The 19,396-nt window shown below is 48.0% G+C and overlaps 1 protein-coding gene across 1 annotated transcript in view; it reads left to right on the plus strand.

The window, feature by feature from the left end:
• The first annotated feature begins 13,444 nt into the window (after positions 1–13,444).
• RGS10 (regulator of G protein signaling 10) overlaps positions 13,445–19,396 on the plus strand; it is a 73,295-nt gene continuing 67,343 nt past the window's right edge. Inside the window, exon 1 of the mRNA XM_007534693.3 lies at positions 13,445–13,957. Coding sequence (XP_007534755.2) covers positions 13,909–13,957 — 49 coding nt within the window. The 5' untranslated portion in view covers positions 13,445–13,908. The remainder of the gene's footprint in view (positions 13,958–19,396) is intronic.

A 19,396-nucleotide genomic window follows, 5' to 3' on the forward strand; every position in this document is an offset into this window, starting at 1 on the left:
CAGTGGATTGATAAATGTGTGGGATTGACATTTCCAAGGTTGGCTACTATATAAAATTTAAATTCTGCAAATTACTATACAGAAAAAGCCTTAATTTTAATTTCATACAAATCTTTGATGCATTAGCACATTTTAAAATGTCATTGGAAATTAAGAGATCTTTTTTTCTTTTTGCTTTATATCACTTAGTATGTAAATACCTTGATGAAAGCCTTGTAATCCTCTATCAAGGTTCCAATAAGTTGTATAGTACAAGTGTTTTTTAAAAAGAAAATAAAAAATCTTGGGGTGTTTTTTAAGATTAAATATATTTTGCCCAAGAATTTTTTAACAAGATTGCTAAAAACATCTTATTTACACAGCTCAATGTACCAATTTGTAATTGGATATTCAGCTTAAATAGTACACAGTTGTGACTTAACTTTAATCAGTTTCTTTTCCTTGCAGGGACAGTGTGCATGGGGCGACAACCTGAACAGAGGTTGAGTTGTATGTGTGCAGTTTGTACATGAATTGATTGGGAAGATGTATAATATTGCGCTTTACTTCTGAGATATTTTTCAGGTTATGTGGTTGAAAACTTGCCTCAAGTTTCTATCATAATAGGAATGCAAAATAGATTCTTAAAAAAGACACCCTCTGTATTTGAATTTTGACAGCTAGGGGGTGCAGTGTTTAGGCATTGTATTGAAAATGTTTCGAGACTGGGCACCAAAATGCGAAAACCCTTTAATGTTGAGTTGTAAGATGCAGGTAGCATTTGCAAATGACTATTTCCTAGACTTCCGAAGTCTTACAATTAGCTTTAAAATAATGACAATTTTATAAATTGACAAAATACATTGATCTTGACATTATTTCCCACACACACACTCTAGAAATACAGCCAGTATATATCCATTAATATGCACACTGTCTGAAGTTCTTCATCTTTGGACCAGCCTTTATATGGCTTTTTAGTTTCGACCGCAGTAGGTCACCTCTTTCCTTCTTCCCACTATACGCTTTACCCTATTTCTGTTGTTCCTGGTTAGTGTCTGAGGGATGTTGTGGAAAAGTTACATATTTTATAAGAACACTCATAGCAATTATGCTTCCTCATTAGAAATCTTGGATGTATGTGAAACTTGAACAACTGAAGTTTTTTTTTTTTAACATTGATAAAAGCCTATTAAATTCTCAGATTGCCCTTTTTTTTTTTTTTTTTTTTTTTGGTCTGCCAGTAAATTAAGTAGCTCATGGAGATAGCTAATTATAGCTACAACGTTTCTTAGTTGTATATTCTCTTGACTGAATATAAAATAATTCAGACTAGTTATATTGCCATAATAAATGTGACTGAAGTGTCCTTCATCTTAATCTGAAAGAAAGCAAGATCTCACGATAGGCTCATCTAATGAAAGTTATATTCAGCGGTCTATAAAATACAAAGCTACTTACCCAAATGCAACAGTCCATTTTAAAATACAGCTGTCAACACAGGTTACAGGTGATAAACACTAGGTGAAGTCAGTACTGTCTTGATCCAACTTCAGCCCAAGAATCGTTGCCTTTTCCGTGTCCGTTAGAGAAAACAGCGGTCTTCGGCATGCAAGAAAATGTTTCGTTTCTTTTCTTTTTGAGATTTATTTTGGTGATGTGTTTCCGGCTGCCATCTTTTTTGTTGTGATCGCATGGTGTTTCCCACCATGCCATTCCCACTAACTAGCTTTTTATGTTTGCTGGCAGTGAGAGGCTAAAATGGCCAACCAACTTAAGCCAAAGCTGTAAATCACAGTTGAAGTGAGTCTTTCAATAAAGACTAGACTATGTAAGTGACCTTTCTTACTGTCATTTATTGCATAACCACTCCTTCCAAGCTGCCATGAAATAAGCAATTAGGTATGTGGATTGTTCGTATATTCAGGAATTATTTCTGTTCTCTGTGTTCAAGATCCATTCGTGTTGAGTTACAGTTCAGTTTCTAGAAAAATTTGATTTTACATAGAAACCAGGATACTGCTCAGCTGAGCCTCACGGCAGCACTGAGGATTGGACCTTGGGAGCCTGGGGTGTCCCTTGAACTATCCACCCTGAGCAGAAAGGTGTGTCTTTCTAAAAGGGGGTGCTCTGCATTCAGAGTCCCTAAATATGGAGACCTCTACCAGCTCTGGGTTGATACTCAGTGTCTGTAGTCAAGACTGCCCGAGAAACAACAAACAGGGAAACATCGAATTACCAGTATTGCCCAGCAGGTGTGTACCCAAGTCTGGGCTATTAAATCAGCATTTTGAGTTTCCACTTAGTACGTTGCAAAACTGAATTTGTATCTTTAGTATGCATTGGAAAAATACAGAAATTTCAACTTTGACTTTTTTGTTTTCAAATATTTTATTTAATAATGAGAGAAAGAACCAGACATCACTCTGGTACATGTGCTGCCAGGGATTGAACTCAGGACCTTGTGCTTAAGAGTCCAATGCTTTATCCACTGCACCACCTCCTGGACCACAACTTTTGACTATTTTTTTTTAATATTTTATTTATTCACTGGTTGCCCTTGTTTTATTGATGTTGCTGTTGGATAGGACAGAGAGAAATGGGGGGGGGGGGAGAAAGATACCTGCAGACCTGCTTCACCACTTGTGAAGCAATTCCCCTGCAGACGTGGAGCCGGAGGCTTGAACCAGAATCCTTATGCCAGTCCTTGTGCTTTGCGCCACCTGCGCTTAACCCCCTGTGCTACCGCCCGCCTCTATTTTTACAAGTACTTTTTATTAGAGACAAATAGGAGAAGGGGAGATAGGGAGAGGAAAGAGACAAACACCACTTGTGAAGATTTCCCCTTGCAGGTGGGAAACAGCTGCCTGAACCTGGGTCCTTGCTCACTGTAATGTGTGCGCTCAAACCAGCCACGTCATCACCTGGCTCCAGCTTTATAACTTTATTTTGTATAAGCTTTCTCTTTTTTTTTTTTTTTAAATATTTTATTATTTATGAGAAAGATAGGAGAAAGAACCTGGCACATGTGCTGCCGGGGATCAAACTCGAGACCTCATGCTTGAGAGTCCAAAGCTTTATCACTGCACCACCTCCGGGACCACAAGCTTTCTTTTAAATGGTTGAAATGAATGAACATTATTAAATACAATTTCTTGGTGTAGTGAAGTGTCCTAGTTATCCTGGTTGGTTAGTGTGGTATGTAAATGCCATATTAATATGAAACCTAGATTCCTAGCTACTTAAGTTGAGTCCCTTTTGAAAAGTAACTCAGGTCACTTTTTCATGAAGTGAATTCCTCCTCTGTGCTGAAGCTTCATGTGTGACTCTGCCACTTCTACTGAGCCTTTTTGGTGTTTCGTTTTATTTTTTTGATTTATGATTTTTTTTTAAATGAATTTCTTTTTTTTTAATATTTATTTTATTTATTTATTCCCTTTTGTTGCCCTTGTTTTATTGTTGTAGTTATTATTGTTGTTGTCGTTGTTGGATAGGACAGAGAGAAATGGAGAGAGGAGGGGAAGACAGAGAGGAGGAGAGAAAGATAGACACCTGCAGACCTGCTTCACCGCCTGTGAAGCGACTCCCCTGCAGGTGGGGAGCCGGGGTTCGAACCGGGATCCTTACGCCAGTCTTTGTGCTTTGCGCCACCTGCGCTTAACCCGCTGCGCTACAGCCCGACTCCCCCGATTTATGATTTTTTTATTTGTTTTGATTTATTTTTTACTTTTATTATTATTTTTTGCCTCCAGGGTTATTGCTGGGACTCAGTGCCTGCACCATGAATCCATTGCTCCTGGAGGCCATTTTTCCCCCTTTTGTTGCCCTTGTTGTAGCCTTGTGGTTGTTATTGTTATTGCTGATGTCGTTCCTTGTTGTATAGGGCAGAGAGAAATGAAGAGAGGAGGGAAAGACAGAGAAAGGGAGAGAAAGACAGACACCTGCAGACATGCTTCACCGCGACTCCCCTGCAGGTGGGGAACCGGGAGCCTTACGCCAGTCCTTGCGCTTTGTGCTGCGTGCTCTTAACCCGCTGCGCCACCGCCCGACCCCCTTGTTTTACGATTTATATATAGTAGGGAGCTGGGCGGTAGCGCCGCGGGTTAGGCGCACAGGGTGCAAAGCGCAAGGGCTGGCGTAAGAATCCTGGTTCGAGCCCCCAGCTCCCCACCTGCAGGGGAGTCACTTGACAAGCGGTGAAGCAGGTCTGCTGGTGTCTTTCTCTTCACCTCCTCTCTTGATTTCTTTCTGTCCTATCCAACAACAGCAGCAGCTATGATAACAATGACAATAACAACTACAAGTACAACAACAGGGCAACAAAAATGGTCTCCAGGAGTAGTGGATTCATAGGCAGGCACCGAGCCCCAGCGATAACCCTGGAGGCAAAAAAAAAAGATTTGTATATAGTAGAGAAGCAGCAATGCTGACCCAGGTGGTAGCTCCTTGGCCAGAGCATTAGATTGAAGGTTCCAAGTTCGATCCCTGGCTTTCCATGTGTCAGAGATACCTGGTTCTCTCTTGTGTTGATAAGCAAATTAAAAAAAAAAATTGTTGGGAGAGAGCATAATGGTTACATAAACAGACTAATGCTTGAGGCTCTGAGGTCCCAGATTCAGTTCCCTACACCACCTTAATCAGAGCTGAGTAGTGCACTGATTTTAAAAAAAGGCCGGGGAAGTCGGGCTGTAGCACAGCGGGTTAAGCGCAGGTGGCACAAAGCGCAAGGACCGGCATAAGGATCCCGGTTCGAACCCTGGCTCCCCACCTGCAGGGGAGTCGCTTCACAGGCGGTGAAGCAGGTCTGCAGGTGTCTATCTTTCTCTCCCCCTCTCTGTCTTCCCCTCCTCTCTCCATTTCTCTCTGTCCTATCCAACAACGACAACAACAATAATAACTACAACAATAAAACAAGGGCAATAAAAGAATAAATAAATAAATTTTTTTTTAAAAAGTCGGGGGTGGGGTGGGGTGGGGGTAGTGGCGCCCTTGGTTGAGCACACATGCCGCAGTGCACAAAGCGCTGGGTTCCACCTCCCGGCTCCCTGCAGTGGGAAAGCCTTGCAAGTGGTGAAGCTGTGTTGCAGATGTCTCTGTCTCTCCTCTCACTCCCTTCCCTCTCGATTTCTGTTTGTCTCCAATAAATAAAGTGTTTTGTTTTTTCAAATGCAGTAGGGTCAGTGGGTAAGGCTTTGTTGGGCCCTTGTAAGTGAGCCAAGTTCGAGGCTGGTTATCACGTGTCAGAGTGGTGTTCTGGTCCTCAATAAATAAATCTTACTTATAGGACAGACAATTCAAGAGGCAAGGGGGATACAGAGAGACACCTGCAGCACTGCTTCACCACTCTTGAAGCTCCCATCCAATACACACACAGGTAGAGGCCAGAGGCTTGAACCCAGGTCCTTGTGTGTTGTGACTTGCTCAACTGGTGTGCCACTGCCCAGCACCTAAAATAACGAAAAAATTAAAAGTATAACTAGGGCACATTAATAGCGTTTAACTTGGGAGTCGGGCTGTAGCGCAGCGGGTTAAGCGCAGGTGGCGCAAAGCACAAGGACGGGCATAAGGATCCCGGTTCAAGCCCTGGCTCCTCACCTGCAGGGGAGTCGCTTCACAAGTGGTGAAGCAGGTCTGCAGGTTTCTGTCTTTCTCTCCCCCTCTCTGTCTTCCCCTCCTCTCTCCATTTCTCTCTGTCCTATCCAACAACAATGACAACAATAATAACTACAACAATAAAACAACAAGGGCAACAAAAGGGAATAAATAAAATAAATATTTAAACAAAAATAGCGTTTAACTTTCAGTTCATCTTTTCAGTTCATCAGTAAAATGAATCTCAGTTCATTTTACTGGCAAAGTGTTATGAGTTGAATTATTCCATATGGTTTTTATGTCCATGAGCAGGGATGATCCACGTACTGTTGAGGCAGAAGTCCCCATGGTTTGGTTTTTAAACATAAATTTTAGAGTAACGGTTGACACAAGGCTTGCATCCAATGAATGCTTTCCTTAATGTTAGCCCAGCTGTAATACATATGCTGAATTTGAACTTTGTTTTTCACTAGGGTGTTACTCTTGTACAGTTGCACAGATCCCAGTGAACACTTCTTTTTAAAAATCTTTTTAAAAGGGACCAGGCGGTAGCTCATGGCACAAAGCGTAAGGACCGGCCTGAGGATCCCAGTATGAGTCCCCAGCTCTCCACCTACAGGGAGGTCGCTTCACAAATGATGAGGCAGGTCTGCAGATGTTTATCTTTTCCCCCTCTCTATCTTCCCCTCCTCTCTGGATATCTCTCTGTCTTATCTAGTAACAACAAGGGCAACAAAATGGAAACAAATGGCCTCCAGGAACAGTGAATTAGTAGTGCAGGCATTGAGCCAGAGTGATAACCCTGGAGGCAAAAAAAAAAAAAATCTTTTAAATTTCAGGTTGAGACAGGGAGAGAGGAGAGACACCACAGCACTGTTATACCACCATGGAACTTTCCTGGTGCAATGTATGGTGCTCCCATGTGGTACTAGGGGCTTGAACCCAGGTCCTTGCACAGGTATGTTCTTTCTGAGAGCTCAGTTTAAAGTGTTTCAATCACTGTTGCTCATTGTGTTAGAAATTAACTAACCTGGTCAACAATTTGTTTGGCTTTGTATGTTAACTCTCTTGTCAACCACCAGGTTCCAGATGCTAGCATGATGCCAACCAGACTTCCCTGGAGAGACCCCACCAATGTGTCCTGGAGTTCCGCTTCCCCAGAACCCTTCCCCACTAGGGAAAGAGAGGCAGGCTGGGAGTATGGTTCAACCTGTCAATGCCCATGTTCAGTGAGGAAGCAATTACAGAAGCCAGACCTTCCACCTTCTGCATCCCACAATGACCTTGGGTCTATACTCCCAGAGGGATAAAGAATAGGAAAGCTATCAGGGGAGGGGATGGGATAGAGTTCTGATGGTGGGAATTGTGTGAAGTTGTACCCCTCTTATCCTATGGTTTAGTCAACGTTTCGTTTTTATAAGTTAAAAATTTTATAAATAAAAAATTTCGTTTTTATAAATAAAAAATAAAAAAAAAAAAGAAATCCACTAACCATTGTTTCTTTGCAGTCAGCTTGTAAATTAGAACAAATATGAATAAAACTGAAGTGCTACTGGGTAGTCAGAGGAGAGCCAAGTGCCTGTCTGTCAAGGCTCATGGTTCAGCTGTCTGAGACCCCGCAGCGCAGTGGGGCTTTGCCTGCCTGGGGGTCTTCTCTCTTGCTATGAGTGGGATTTAGAGGAGAGGGCTGGAGTATCACTCTGCCACATGCAATGCCAGGCACCAAACTCGGGCCCTTATCCCACTGTGCTACCTCCTGGGTTTGGACCACCTGTTCCGACCCTGTCGTCTTTAGAACTACTGAAATGTGCCAGGACCTGGGTGTGCTTCTGTGGGATTGCATTTTTGAGGTAGATCAGGTTTGGCGTTTTTTTTTTTTTTTAAATATTCCCTTTTGTTGCCCTTGTTATTTTTTATTGTTATTGTTGTCATTGTTGGATAGGACAGAGAGAAATAGAGAGAGGAGGGGAAGACAGAGAAGGGGAGAGAAAGACAGACACCTGCAGATCTGCTTTACCACCTGTGAAGCGACTCCCCTGCCGGTGCGGAGCCAGGGACTTGAACCAGCATCCTTACGCTGGTCCTTGCGCTTTGTGCCACATGCGCTTAACCCGCTGCGCTACCTCCTGACTCCTGGTAAATCAGGTTTTATAATCTATAACTAGCAGATAGTATAACTCACCTCACTGTGGGTTTTTATTTGCTATTTCTAGATCTCTCTTGGGCTTGACAAAGGAGAAGTCCAAACAATGCCATACAAAACGGGCATGAAATCTGTAGCCAGGTAGTAGCAGACATGTCCTGAGAAGTGACTGTGTTCGAATTTCACTTCCCCGTTTATTTTACAGACTGAGTTGGGAATTGAATTGTTGCAAGTGATTTTTTTTTTTTATTCCCTTTTGTTGCCCTTGTTGTTTTTTATTGTTACAGTTATTATTGATGTCGTTGTTGGATAGGACAGAGAGAAATCGAGAGGAGGGGAAGACAGAGAGGGGGAGAGAAAGACAGACACCTGCAGACCAGCTTCACCGCCTGTGAAGCAACTCCCCTGCAGGTGGGGAGCCGGGGGCTTGAACCGGGATCCTTATGCCGGTCCTTGCGCTTTACACCACGTGCGCTTAACCCGCTGCGCTACCGCCTGACTCCCTGCAAGTGATTTTTATGACAGCTTTCACACAGAAAATAGGTGAATTCATTTTTCTACACATAGTTAAGCTGAGAATACCCACTTAGGAATCTTAGTTTGCTTCTTTTTAGGGAAAAAAAGTAAACTAATTTTCTGTGGCTGGTTTACATTTCAGCATGCTTGGCTGTGTGTGTAATGAGGGTTCTGATTGGGCATTTTGGATCAATGCTAAGAGTGGTGTCACTGGGTCATTAGGTATTTCCATTTCTGTTTAAGGATTCTCTATAGGGCCGCACAGTCCGCATTCCCACAACAGTGTGAAAGTCGTCCTCTTTCTCAACACCCTCCTCAGCATTCACCATTTCTTGTTGTGTGTGAGGGCAAGTCTCAGTGTGGTTTTAATTTGCATTTCTCTAACAATAAGTGAAGTGTAAGCATTTCCTCATATGTTTGGGGCTGTAATATCTGTTCTTTAGAAAACTATTTGGGGGAGTTGGGTGGTAGCGCAGCAGCTTAAGCGCATGTGGTGCAAAGCACAAGGACCCGCATAAGGATCCTGGTTGGAGCCCCCAGCTCCCCACCTGCAGGGGAGTCGCTTCCCAGGTGGTGAAGCAGGTCTGCAGGTGTCTGTCTTTCTCATCCCCCTCTCTGTCTTCCCCTCCTCGCTCCATTTCTCTCTGTCCTAGCCAACAATGACGACATCAATAACAACAACAATAATAACTACAACAATAAAACAAGGGCAACAAAAGGGAATAAATATTTAAAAAAAAAAAAGAGAGAGTGTGTTTCCTGAGAGACAGATATAGATAGATAGATATCTACAAAGACAGAAAGGAGCAAGGGCACCAATCTGGTGTATGCATTTCCAGGGATTGAACCTGGAGCCTCAAGCATATGAGTCCCGTGCTCTCCCAGCTGAACAATTTTTCTTGGCTCCTGTGACTACACTGACTGAAAGCATCATCATACACATGTCCCTGTGTCACCCAGGAATTCCTCCCACTGTTTAATATCCATCCCATCACAGGCACGCACAGCAACTTAACTCATGCCATTAATGGGCTTTGACAGTGGCTATGAATCGTACCCATAAAAAGTGTGTTATAGGGGGTCGGGCGATAGCGCAGCAGGTTAAGCGCACGTGGCACAAAGCACAAGGACTGGCGTAAGGATCCTGGTTCAAGGCCCCCCCCTTCCCCACCTGCGGAGGAGTTGCTTCACAGATGGTGAAGCAGGTCTGCAGGTATCTTTCTCTCCCTCTCTCTGTCTTCCCCTTCTCACTCGATTTCTCTCTGCCCTATCCAATAACAATGACACAACAACAATAATAACCACAACAAGGCTACAACAACAAGGGCAGCAAAAGGGTGGAAAAATGGCCTCCAGGAGCAGTGGATTAATTGTGCAGGCACTGAGCCCCAGCAAAAACCCTGGAGGCAAAAAAAAAAAATAGGAGTTGAGCAGTAGTGCTGAGGGTTAAGCCATGGGAAGTGCAAGGACCAGCGTAAGGATCCTGGTTCAAGCCCCGGCTCCCTACCTGCAGGGGAGTGGCTTCACAGGTGGAGCAGCAGATCTGCAGGTGTCTATCTTTCTCTCCCCGTCTCTGTCTTCCTCTCTTCCCCTCCTCTCTCCATTTCTCTCTGTCCTATCCAATGACAGCAACAACAACAACAATAATAATAACCACAACAATGATAAAGCAACAAAAGGGGAAAAAAAAGGTTTCCAGGAGCAGTGGATTCGTGGTGCAGGCACCGAGCCCCAGCAATAACCCTGGAGACAAAAAAAAAGAAAGTGTATTACAGTGTCTGGCTTACACATAAACCTTTACGTATCTCACGCTTTCTTCAGTACAAATTACCACTTGCAGAACTATCCTCTGCTCTGACGAGTGTTAACGTTTCACTGGCTCTTACACTGTTTGTCGCCAGTTATGCACGTTAACACATCTTACCTTCCTGAGTGCTTGGAGCAATTTATACCCCACCCCTGGCCCCCATCCCACCCCTGTAGGGCAGCCTGCCAACTTGCTATCATTTTTTTTAAAATGCCAGTTTTCAGGGCTGCTGGGCTGAAGCTTATTATGTGCGCAAACAGCACTGTAGGGGGAGCAAGACTCCGGCTCCTGGGAAGTTCTGTGGCTGTCTGAGCCGGGCGCTTGGCTAGGCGCTGCCCGGCTGACTGGCAGCTACTGAGCACTGCACGCTGCGAGCGTGGCTGCCCCTTGCCTGGTTCCATGCCAGGTCTGCTCCATGGCCAGGAGTGGTGCCCAGGTCTGTGGACTCCAGGTCAGGCTCTCATTTACTTGATGATTTTTTTGGAGGCAGAGAGACAAGGTGAAAAAGATCCTATCACCAGAGTTTCCTTCAATGCCATGAGTGTGGGGCTCGAACCTTGATTGCACACACCGTCTGTGCCCTTCTCAGCTGATGGACTTTGTTGTTGGTGAGGCTCAGAAAGAGTTACTGTAAGTGAACGATGTTATTGGTGTGGCCAGCACCTTCATCTCACAGAGCACACGTGTGTGTGTGTGTGTGTGTGTGTGTGTGTGTGTGTGTGTGTGTGTGTGTGTATGCTGGTGTGTTCTCTCAGCAAATTTTAGGACCTTTGAAGCCCTGTATTTTCATGCTTGGCTTTCTGTACAGTCACACTGAAAACTGATTCTTGGGGGGCTGGATAGTGGCGCACCAGATAGAGTTACATGTTCAAGGGATTCAAGCCCCTGGTCCCCATCTGCAGAGGACAAGTTTCATGAGTGGTGAAGCAGTGCTGCAGGTGTCTCTGGCTCTCTCTGCTTCTCTTTCCCTCTTTGTTTCTCTGTGTGTGTGTCTGTCACTCTTTAAGTAGAGACAGAGGCAGTGAGAGTGAAAGAGATCTTAGCACGGACGCGTCCTTTAACACCGCGGGGGCTGGACTCAGACCTGGGCTGTGCACACGGCAAAGCTGTGCGGTACCCAAGTGAGCTATTTTTACCGGCTTATCCCTCTTCCTTTCTCTCTGTCTCTCTAAGAAAAAAGAAAGAAAAAAAAGAGAGAGAGAGAGAAATGGAGGCCCCTAGGAACAAAGGAGTCACCATACAAACACTGCTATTTAGACCCGTAACGCAGGTTATTACCAGGCAGCGTAGCAATCAGCTGAGCACACACATTGCCATGCACGAGGACCCAGGTTCAGGCCCCCCCTACCCCGTCCCCATCTTCAGGGGGGAAGGTTCATGAAGCAGGTCTTTCAATGTCTCCCTCCCTATCTCCTTCATGCCTTTCAACTTCTCTCTGTCTTGCCAAATAAAAGAGGGGCCGGTGGTGGTGCACCTGGTTGAGTGCACACATTACAGTGGTCAAGGACCCGGTTCGAGCCCCCGGTCCCCACCTGCATGGGGAAAATTTTGTGAGTGGTGAAGCAGGGCTGTAGGTGTATCTCTGTCTTTCTCCTTCTCTATCATCCCCTTCCCTCTTGATTTCTGGCTGTCTCTATCTAATAAATAAATAAAGATAAAAAATTTTAAATAGAGAGGGAGGAAAAGGGAGACAGGTTATTTATAGCAAGTTTTATGAGGATAGTCATTTAATGTCCCCAAACAAAAATGTAAGCTGCGTATTAAACCAAATCCAACGAGTCTTAATTTCTTTGTTTATGTGATCCAGAGGCAGGGAGTGAATGAATCCAGGGCCTGGTGCTGGAGATTCTGCAGAAGGGTCACTGGGGCCTGATGTTTATTCTGGTTTAGGAAGGTGGGCAGGGGAGGGGGACCAAAGCAACTCTACCACTCACCAAGTCTTGACTTTATGGCTTGTGTTCTGTGCCACAGGGCAGGGGAAGTGGCTCCAAGCTGTTTCTACTTGGCTGGGCTTTGGGGAGGCCTGGCCATCTCAGCCGACAAGGAGGGGTCCGGGAGCCCAACAGAGGACATGCTAGGACCCCCTAAGGGGCAGCCAGCTCTGCATGTAGCTGTCCCCCTGTCAGTCCTTCTGCCCTGTGTCAGGACTTGTCATTCAGGAGAAGCTTTCAGCCGAGGCAGAAATACCCTTGATAAGAGGCTGCAGCATGGGCTGGGAAGACAGCATAAAGGTTCTGCAGGGGGCCGCGTGACAGCCCAGCAGGTTAAGTGCACATGGCAGAAGCCAAGGACCCTCAAGCTCCCGCCTCTCCAGCTGTAGGGGGGTCATTTCACAAGCAATGAAGCAGGTCTGCAGGTGTCTGTCTTTCGCTCCCCCTCTGTCTTCCCCTCCTCTCTCGATTTCTCTCTGTCCTATCCAACAACTATGACAGCAATAACAACAACAGTAACAACAACAATGACCTTAAACAAAAAGGGAGAAAATAGCCTCCTGGAGCAGTGGATTGGTAATGGAGGCACCGATGCCCAGTGATAACACTGGAGACAAAAAAAAAAAAAGAGAAAAGGTTCTGGAAAAGATTTTCATGGCAAAGGCTCTGAGGTCCCAGGTTCAGTCCCCAGCACTACCATTAGCCAGAGCTGAGCAGGGCTCTGGACTTACTCTCTCATTAAAACAAAATATTAAAAAAAAAAAAAAAACTGCAGTGAGTTTCATGGGGGTCCAGAGGCCCACAGTTTTAGAGCCCACCCCCCTTTACTTAGGTATGGGGGTCAGTCCTGAGTCCCTGCAGAGGCCCGGGCAGGAGTGGGCTCTGGACGAGGGGGGCAGAGAGCAGGCGAGCAAGGAAACAGCGGAAGGGGGAGCTCACAATAGCCGATATCAAAGAAAAATGCCAACTGGCGAAAATACCGCACAAGGACGGGGTGGGATGGGGTAGGGTGGTGGTGGTGGGGGGGGGACAACCGGGGAACAGCTTAGAAAAATAGCAATTAGCGCAGCTAAAAATAAAGAGCAATTTAGAGACAAAGCCAGACACACAAGGAGAGAAAGAATCGCCAGAAAGACAATTCGCAGACCGACTGCTCAAGAAAATGGGGCTCATGACACGCCTTCCCCCCACCCCAGGCGGCTCTTGGGGACCGAGTGGCAGGCGCCCGGGGCAGGTGCCGCGCAGCCCGGGGTGAAAGCGCGCGGGGACCAGCCCCTCGGAGCACCCGGCCTCTGCCCGAGCGGCGCCGCGTGTCTCCCGGTTACACTGTCTCCGCGAGCCGCCGCACCGCTCCGCGCGGGCCCGGGCTTTCCCGCAGCAGCCCTCCAGGAGCCTCACGGCCGAGGGGCGCCAACGGGGGGCGGAGGCTGTGGGTCCGGGTGCGAGCGGCAGGCTGGAGAAGCTGGGGAAGCGAACCCCGAGAGTGGCAAGGGGCCCCGGGGTGCACGGAAGGCCTGGGGCTGGGCTCCCCGCGGTCGGGGCGCTCCATCCCGGGGGTGGCTCCAGGAACTGGGGGGCTCGGACGGGCCTGCACCCTACTCCTGAACCCCAAGAGTAGCGAGAGGTCCCGGGTCGCACAGAGCCCCTGGGGGTGGGCTCCCAGCGGCCGGGACGCTCCATTCCGGGAGCGGCCCCGGGAGGAACTTGCTTTTCGGGGGAGGGTCACCCGGGCCGTCCAGACCCCCCGTCCCGCCCCATCCCGCCCCCACCCCCCTGGGCGGGACTCCGGGCGCCGGGAGCGCCACGCGGCGGGGGCGGGCTCCTCCCGCTCCTCCTCCCGCTCCCGCGGCCGCGCCTCCTCCGCGGCTCCCCGCCCTCCTCCCGCCGCGCCGGGCCCGCCGCCGCCCGCCCGCTGCTCCTCCTTCCCGGGCGCCGCGGCGATGTTCAACCGCGCCGTGAGCCGGCTCAGCAGGAAACGGCCGCCGTCAGGTAAGCCGGCCTGGGGGGCCGCCGCCGGCCTCCTCCCCCAGGACCCCCATCGCAGGCACCCCGGCATCCCCTACCCCGATGGACCCCCCTCCCGAGGCACCTCCTGGGCCCCACCTCGGGCACCTTCCCCAGACCTCCACCCAGGGGACTCCCGCCCGTGGCACCCTCCCCCCGGCCCGGGCTGCTGGCCGGTCCCCCCCGCGCATGGCGGCCCCAGCGCTCCCCGCAGAGACGCCCCGGGAGGAAGTTTGGCCGAAAGAGGGAACCGCGGTAGTTTTCTTTTTAGTGACAGTCTAGGGAAGAAAAAAAAAAAAAAAAGGAAACTTTGCAGGTAGCGCGGGCTTAGGTTCCCCACCCCGCTTTTTTCTGGCTCACTCTGCGTCAGCCGCGGCATGGGGGGCACGGCTGCACCCCGACTCGTGGCTGTGCGGCGGACCAGAAAGATGGGTGGCGAGGGTGGGTGCACCCCAGGGAGGGCAGGACGCAGCTGTCCTTTGCGCCTGGGAGGCGCCGGCTTTGCAAAGGACTCTGCTGGGCTCGAGCCACAATTTTTTTGGGGGAAGGGGGGACATTTGACAAGGCCACCAGCCCACGGGGGAGGCGACACCAAGCCCTTCTGCGACACTCCTTCGAGCCGTGCTGTGGTCCAGGTCTGTGTTCACAGCTTGGGTGCAGTCTCTCTCTTTCTCTCTCTCCCCAACCTCCGGGTCCCCTGGGGAGATGGGCTTAATGACACTCTCCAGAGAAGGGGACAAAGCAGATTCCCCCCTCTGAGAACTTGTCCCAAGTCACCTTAGATGATGGAGAATCTTTCTAGTCTTTTCCTGAGTCTTGAGTTCAGTCTCCTCTGCTTGCAACCAGATCAAGTTACTTCTGCAGAGTACTGAGTTCCTGTATCTAGACCCCCCCCCCCCACTTCCATAGGATATTTTATGAGCCAGGGGTGGGGGGCTGTGTAGGGAATCCCACCTTCTCGGGTTAGGAGCGGTGGAGCTTCCCATTGTGAGAATTGAGACTAGGACCCCACCTCACTGGGCTGGGTGTTGGAATTCCGGCCCTCAGATCCTACAGCTTACTCATTTCTACTTGTGGTCGGGGCCTGGGCTGCAGCTCAGCCTGGAAAACGTGCAGTGCAGGTCCTGGACTCCATCCCCAGCCCCAGAAAAAATGGATTTTATTCATTTAGTGAGAGAGAGAGAAAGAGGAGGAAGTGGAGGACAAAGACGACGAGATGTCACTGATGCACGCAATGCCAAGGACTGAGCTCAGAACCTCATGCTTGAGGGTCTGATACCCAATCCGCTGTGCCACCTCCTGGACCTCTAACTGACATTGGGGTCCTGCTCACATCGGCTTTTCTGCATTGCCTGTGACTCAGAGGGTGTCAGTGATGGTGCTCGTTCTGGCCATTCCTTGTCATTGGGTAGTCACAGAGCTGTGGAGCAGTGGTCAGAGCCTGGAGCCAGGTGCCTGTCTGCCACTCGGCAACCTTGAACTAGTTAGTGGCTTGAACTGTGGCTGTGTCCGTTGCTGAGTGGCCAGGACATCTGGGAGCAGATTGCTAAACCATAGGTAGCTGGGAATTGACTCTGGTTGTGAGTTTGCACTGTGGAAGCCAGTTCCTGCTAAAAGCCAGGCTTTTCTCCCCCTCGGGAGGGGGCTGGCCCATCAGCACATCCCTGGACTTGGACCTGTCTCTGTCTCCATAAGGGAGTCTCCCATGTAAAGCATGGGATTCACACACACTCATCCGTGGTGAGGCTCCAGCACACAGCCAAGCCCAGAAGCTGGGGAGCTAGTTCAGCACCAGGCACAGACCCTGCATCTCTGGGGTCCCAGATGGGATCCCCGGCACTTTCTGTGCCAAGGCTGAGTGGTGCTTCAGTGTTTTTCTCTCTTAAAAAAAAAAAATCTAAGCATAGACAGATAGCATAATGGTGATGCAAAGAGACTCTCATGCCTGAGGCTCCAAAGACCCAGGTTCAATCCCCTGCACCACCGTAAGCCAGAGTTGAACAGTGGTGTGGTAGAGACAAAATAAATAAATAAAAAATAATAATGAAAAAATAAAATAAGGGAATGGGTGGTGACATACCTGGTTGAGTGCATGTGTTATAAAGCACAAGGACTCAGGTTCGAGCCCCCAGTCCCCATCTGCAGGGAGGGAAGCTTTGCTAGTGGTGAAGCAGTGCTGCAGGTGTCTTTCAATCTCTGTTATCTCCACCTTCTCTCTAAATTTCTCTCTGTATTGAATAAAAAAATGAATATTAAAAAACTAAAAGAATATTTATTATAAAATGAAATTAAATAAATAAATCTTGGGGCTGGGGAGATAACTCAGCTTTTGCAGGCCTAAGGCACCCCGTAGGATACAGGTTCAATCCCCAGCACCACCACATGCCAGAGGTCAACACTGCTCAAGTTCTCTCTCTTCTGCCTCTCTCTCTGATAATAATAATGATAACAATAATAAGCTATGATATTAATTTTTTTAAATATTTATTTTATTTATTTATTCCCTTTTGTTGCCCTTATTGTAGTTATTATTGTTGTTGTCGTTGTTGGATAGGACAGAGAGAAATGGAGAGAGGAGGGGAAGACAGAGAGGAGGAGAGAAAGACAGACACCTGCAGACCTGCTTCACCGCCTGTGAATCGACTTCCCTGCAGGTGGGGAGCCGGGGTTCGAACCGGGATCCTTATGCCCGTTCTTGTGCTTTGCGCCACCTGCGCTTAACCTGCTGCGCTACTGCCCGACTCCCCTATGATATTCATTTTAAAAAAGGCCTAGCATATGACAACTGACTAGTAGTGGTGTGCCTTTATCTTTTCCTATTCTATGTAAATTATTTTAAAATTATCTTTACGTATTTATTGGATAGAGACAGCCAGAGATGGAGCGTGAAGGGGGTGATAGGAAGAGACAGAGAGACACCTGCAACACTGCTTCACCACTGCAAAGCTTTCCCCCTGCAGGTGAAGACTGGGGACTCGAACCTGAGACTTTGCACATTGTAACATGTGCGCTCAATCAGCTGCGCTACCACCCGGCCCCCTCTTTTCCTATACTAAACAGATGCTGCGGGCTTCCTTCCAAGTTAGTCACAGCCCAGGAGCCTTTGGAGCTGAAGTCTTCCACTAGGACGGGATGCACGTGCACCCCCCCACACACACACCCACACACACACCCCCACACACACACACACACCCACACACACACACACACACACCCATACACCCGGCCTGAGGTGGGACTGAAATTCAGTGTGTCTGTGAGGTTTTGTTTGTTTATTTGTTTGTTTGTTTCATCGAGACACAAAGTGCTGATATTTAAATTGACAGTTCTCTTATAAATATCCAAATGGCTCTGGGCAGAAAAAGGTTCCCCACAACTGCAGTAGAACAATGAAAATTGAGATCCCTTTGTATCAGCAAATATGAAGCCTGGTGACAAGTGTTTAGGCTATCATGTCAATAGGATAGGCAGTAGGCCTATCAGGTCCCAAGTTCGAACCCAGGAGCTACACATGTCAGAATGATACTCTGGTTCTCTCTTTCATAAATAAGTAAATAAACACATCTAGCTCACCTGGGGGGGACCAGTGGTAACACATGGGCTTGAACACACATTACTGTGCTCAAGGAGCCAGGTTCCCGCCCCTGCTCCCCACCTGCAGGGAGGAAGCTTCATGTGCAGCAAAGCAGGTCTGCAGATATCTCTCTCTCTCCTTCTCTATCTGTCCCCCTCTCAATTTCTCAGTCCTATCAGATAAAAATAAAAATAAAAATAGAGGGCTGGAGAGACAGTATAATGGATATGCAAGAAGCTTTCAGGTCTGAAACTCCAGTATCCCAGGTTCAGTCCCCAGCATCACCATAAGCCAGAGCTGAGCAGTGCTCTGGTCTCTCACTCTCTGTATCTTCCTCTATATCAGTCTCTCTCTGGTATAAAATAAAATAAAATAAAATAAAATAAAATAAAATAAAATAAAATATTTAAAAGTAGAGGTGGCCAGACGATGGCGCACCTGGTTAAGTGCACACACTACAGCCCTGCAGGTTCAAGCCCCTGGTCCCCACCTGCAGGGGGAAAGCTCCACAAGTGGTGAAGCAGGTCTGCAGATGTTTCTCTGTCTCTCTCCCTCTCTATCTCCCCCTCCTCTCTCAGTTTCTCTCTGCCAATATCCAATAATAAAAAAGAAAGGAGTCGGGCGGTAGCGCAGCAGGTTAAGCGCATGTGGCACAAAGAGCAAGGGCCAGTTAGGATCCACGTTCAAGCCCCCGGCTCCCCACCTGCAGGGGAGTCACTTCAGAGGCGGTGAAGCAGGTCTGCAGGTGTCTGTCTTTCTCTCCCCCTCTCTGTCTTCCCCTCCTCTCTCCATTTCTCTCTGTCCTATCCAACAACGACAACAATAATAACAACAGCAACAATAAAAACAAGGGCAACAAAAAGAAAAGGGGGGGGGAAGTTTAAAAGAAGGAAAGAAAGGGGAAAAATGGCCGCTGGGAGCAGTGGATTCTTAGTGCCAGCACCGAGCCCCAGCTGGAATCCTGGTGGCAATACAGTAAAGCAGACAGCTAACCTATAATATTCTGCTTTACCAAGCCTCCAAGCCAGGCTTGAGCTCGGGCCCCACGGCATCAGAGGCACCTTCAGTGCTATGGTGTCTATCCCTCTCCCTCTCTTTCTGTCTTTGTCTGTCTCTATCTGGGGAAAACAAGTCAGCCAGGAACAGTGAAGCTTGTGAAGAAAGAAAGAAAGAGAGAGGGGGGGGAGGGAGGGAGGGAGGAAAGGAAGGAAGGAAGGAAGGAAGGAAAGAGAAGAAAAAAAGTTAAAAAAAAAAAAAGAATAAAGTCAGCTACTAGATACCAAGGATTGGCACTGGCCTCAGGAGTTTGGGGTTTAAAGTCTGTCCCAAGTGAGAAAGGACAGAGGGACCCTTGCCATCCTGGCCACCAGCAATGAGGATGGAAGAAACCAGATGAGGGAGGGGAATGCAGGCCCCCAGGCAGAGGGGCCCAGGAGCCACCAGGCTGCTGGCATGGACCCTGTGCTGAGTGCATTTTCTTGTGGTTTGGTGATCTGAAAAGAGTCTCTTCAAACTGCCCGAGCTCCACACTAGCTGGACCTGTCCCGGGGGGACCCTGGTTTGGCCCTGGTGACAGCCCTGCTTCCCCAGCTCCAACTGTTTCAGACCTGCTCGCTTTCCAGCAAAATGGCTCATGTTGGAGACTAGGCTTTAAAGTGGAGGTTTTAGGCTCTTCACCGCTAGTTCCAGGGACCAACATGCAACCTCCTTCCTCTTTTTTTTTTTTTTTAAATATTTATTTAATTTATTTATTTCCTTTTGTTGCCCTTGTTGTTTTATTGTTGTAGTTATTATTGTTGTGATTGATGTTGTCATTGTTAGACAGGACAGAGAGAAGTGGAGAGAGGAGG

The sequence above is a fragment of the Erinaceus europaeus genome, chromosome 14 (genome assembly GCF_950295315.1).
Source record: "Erinaceus europaeus chromosome 14, mEriEur2.1, whole genome shotgun sequence".
In the NCBI taxonomy this organism is placed as follows: Eukaryota; Metazoa; Chordata; class Mammalia; order Eulipotyphla; family Erinaceidae; genus Erinaceus; species Erinaceus europaeus.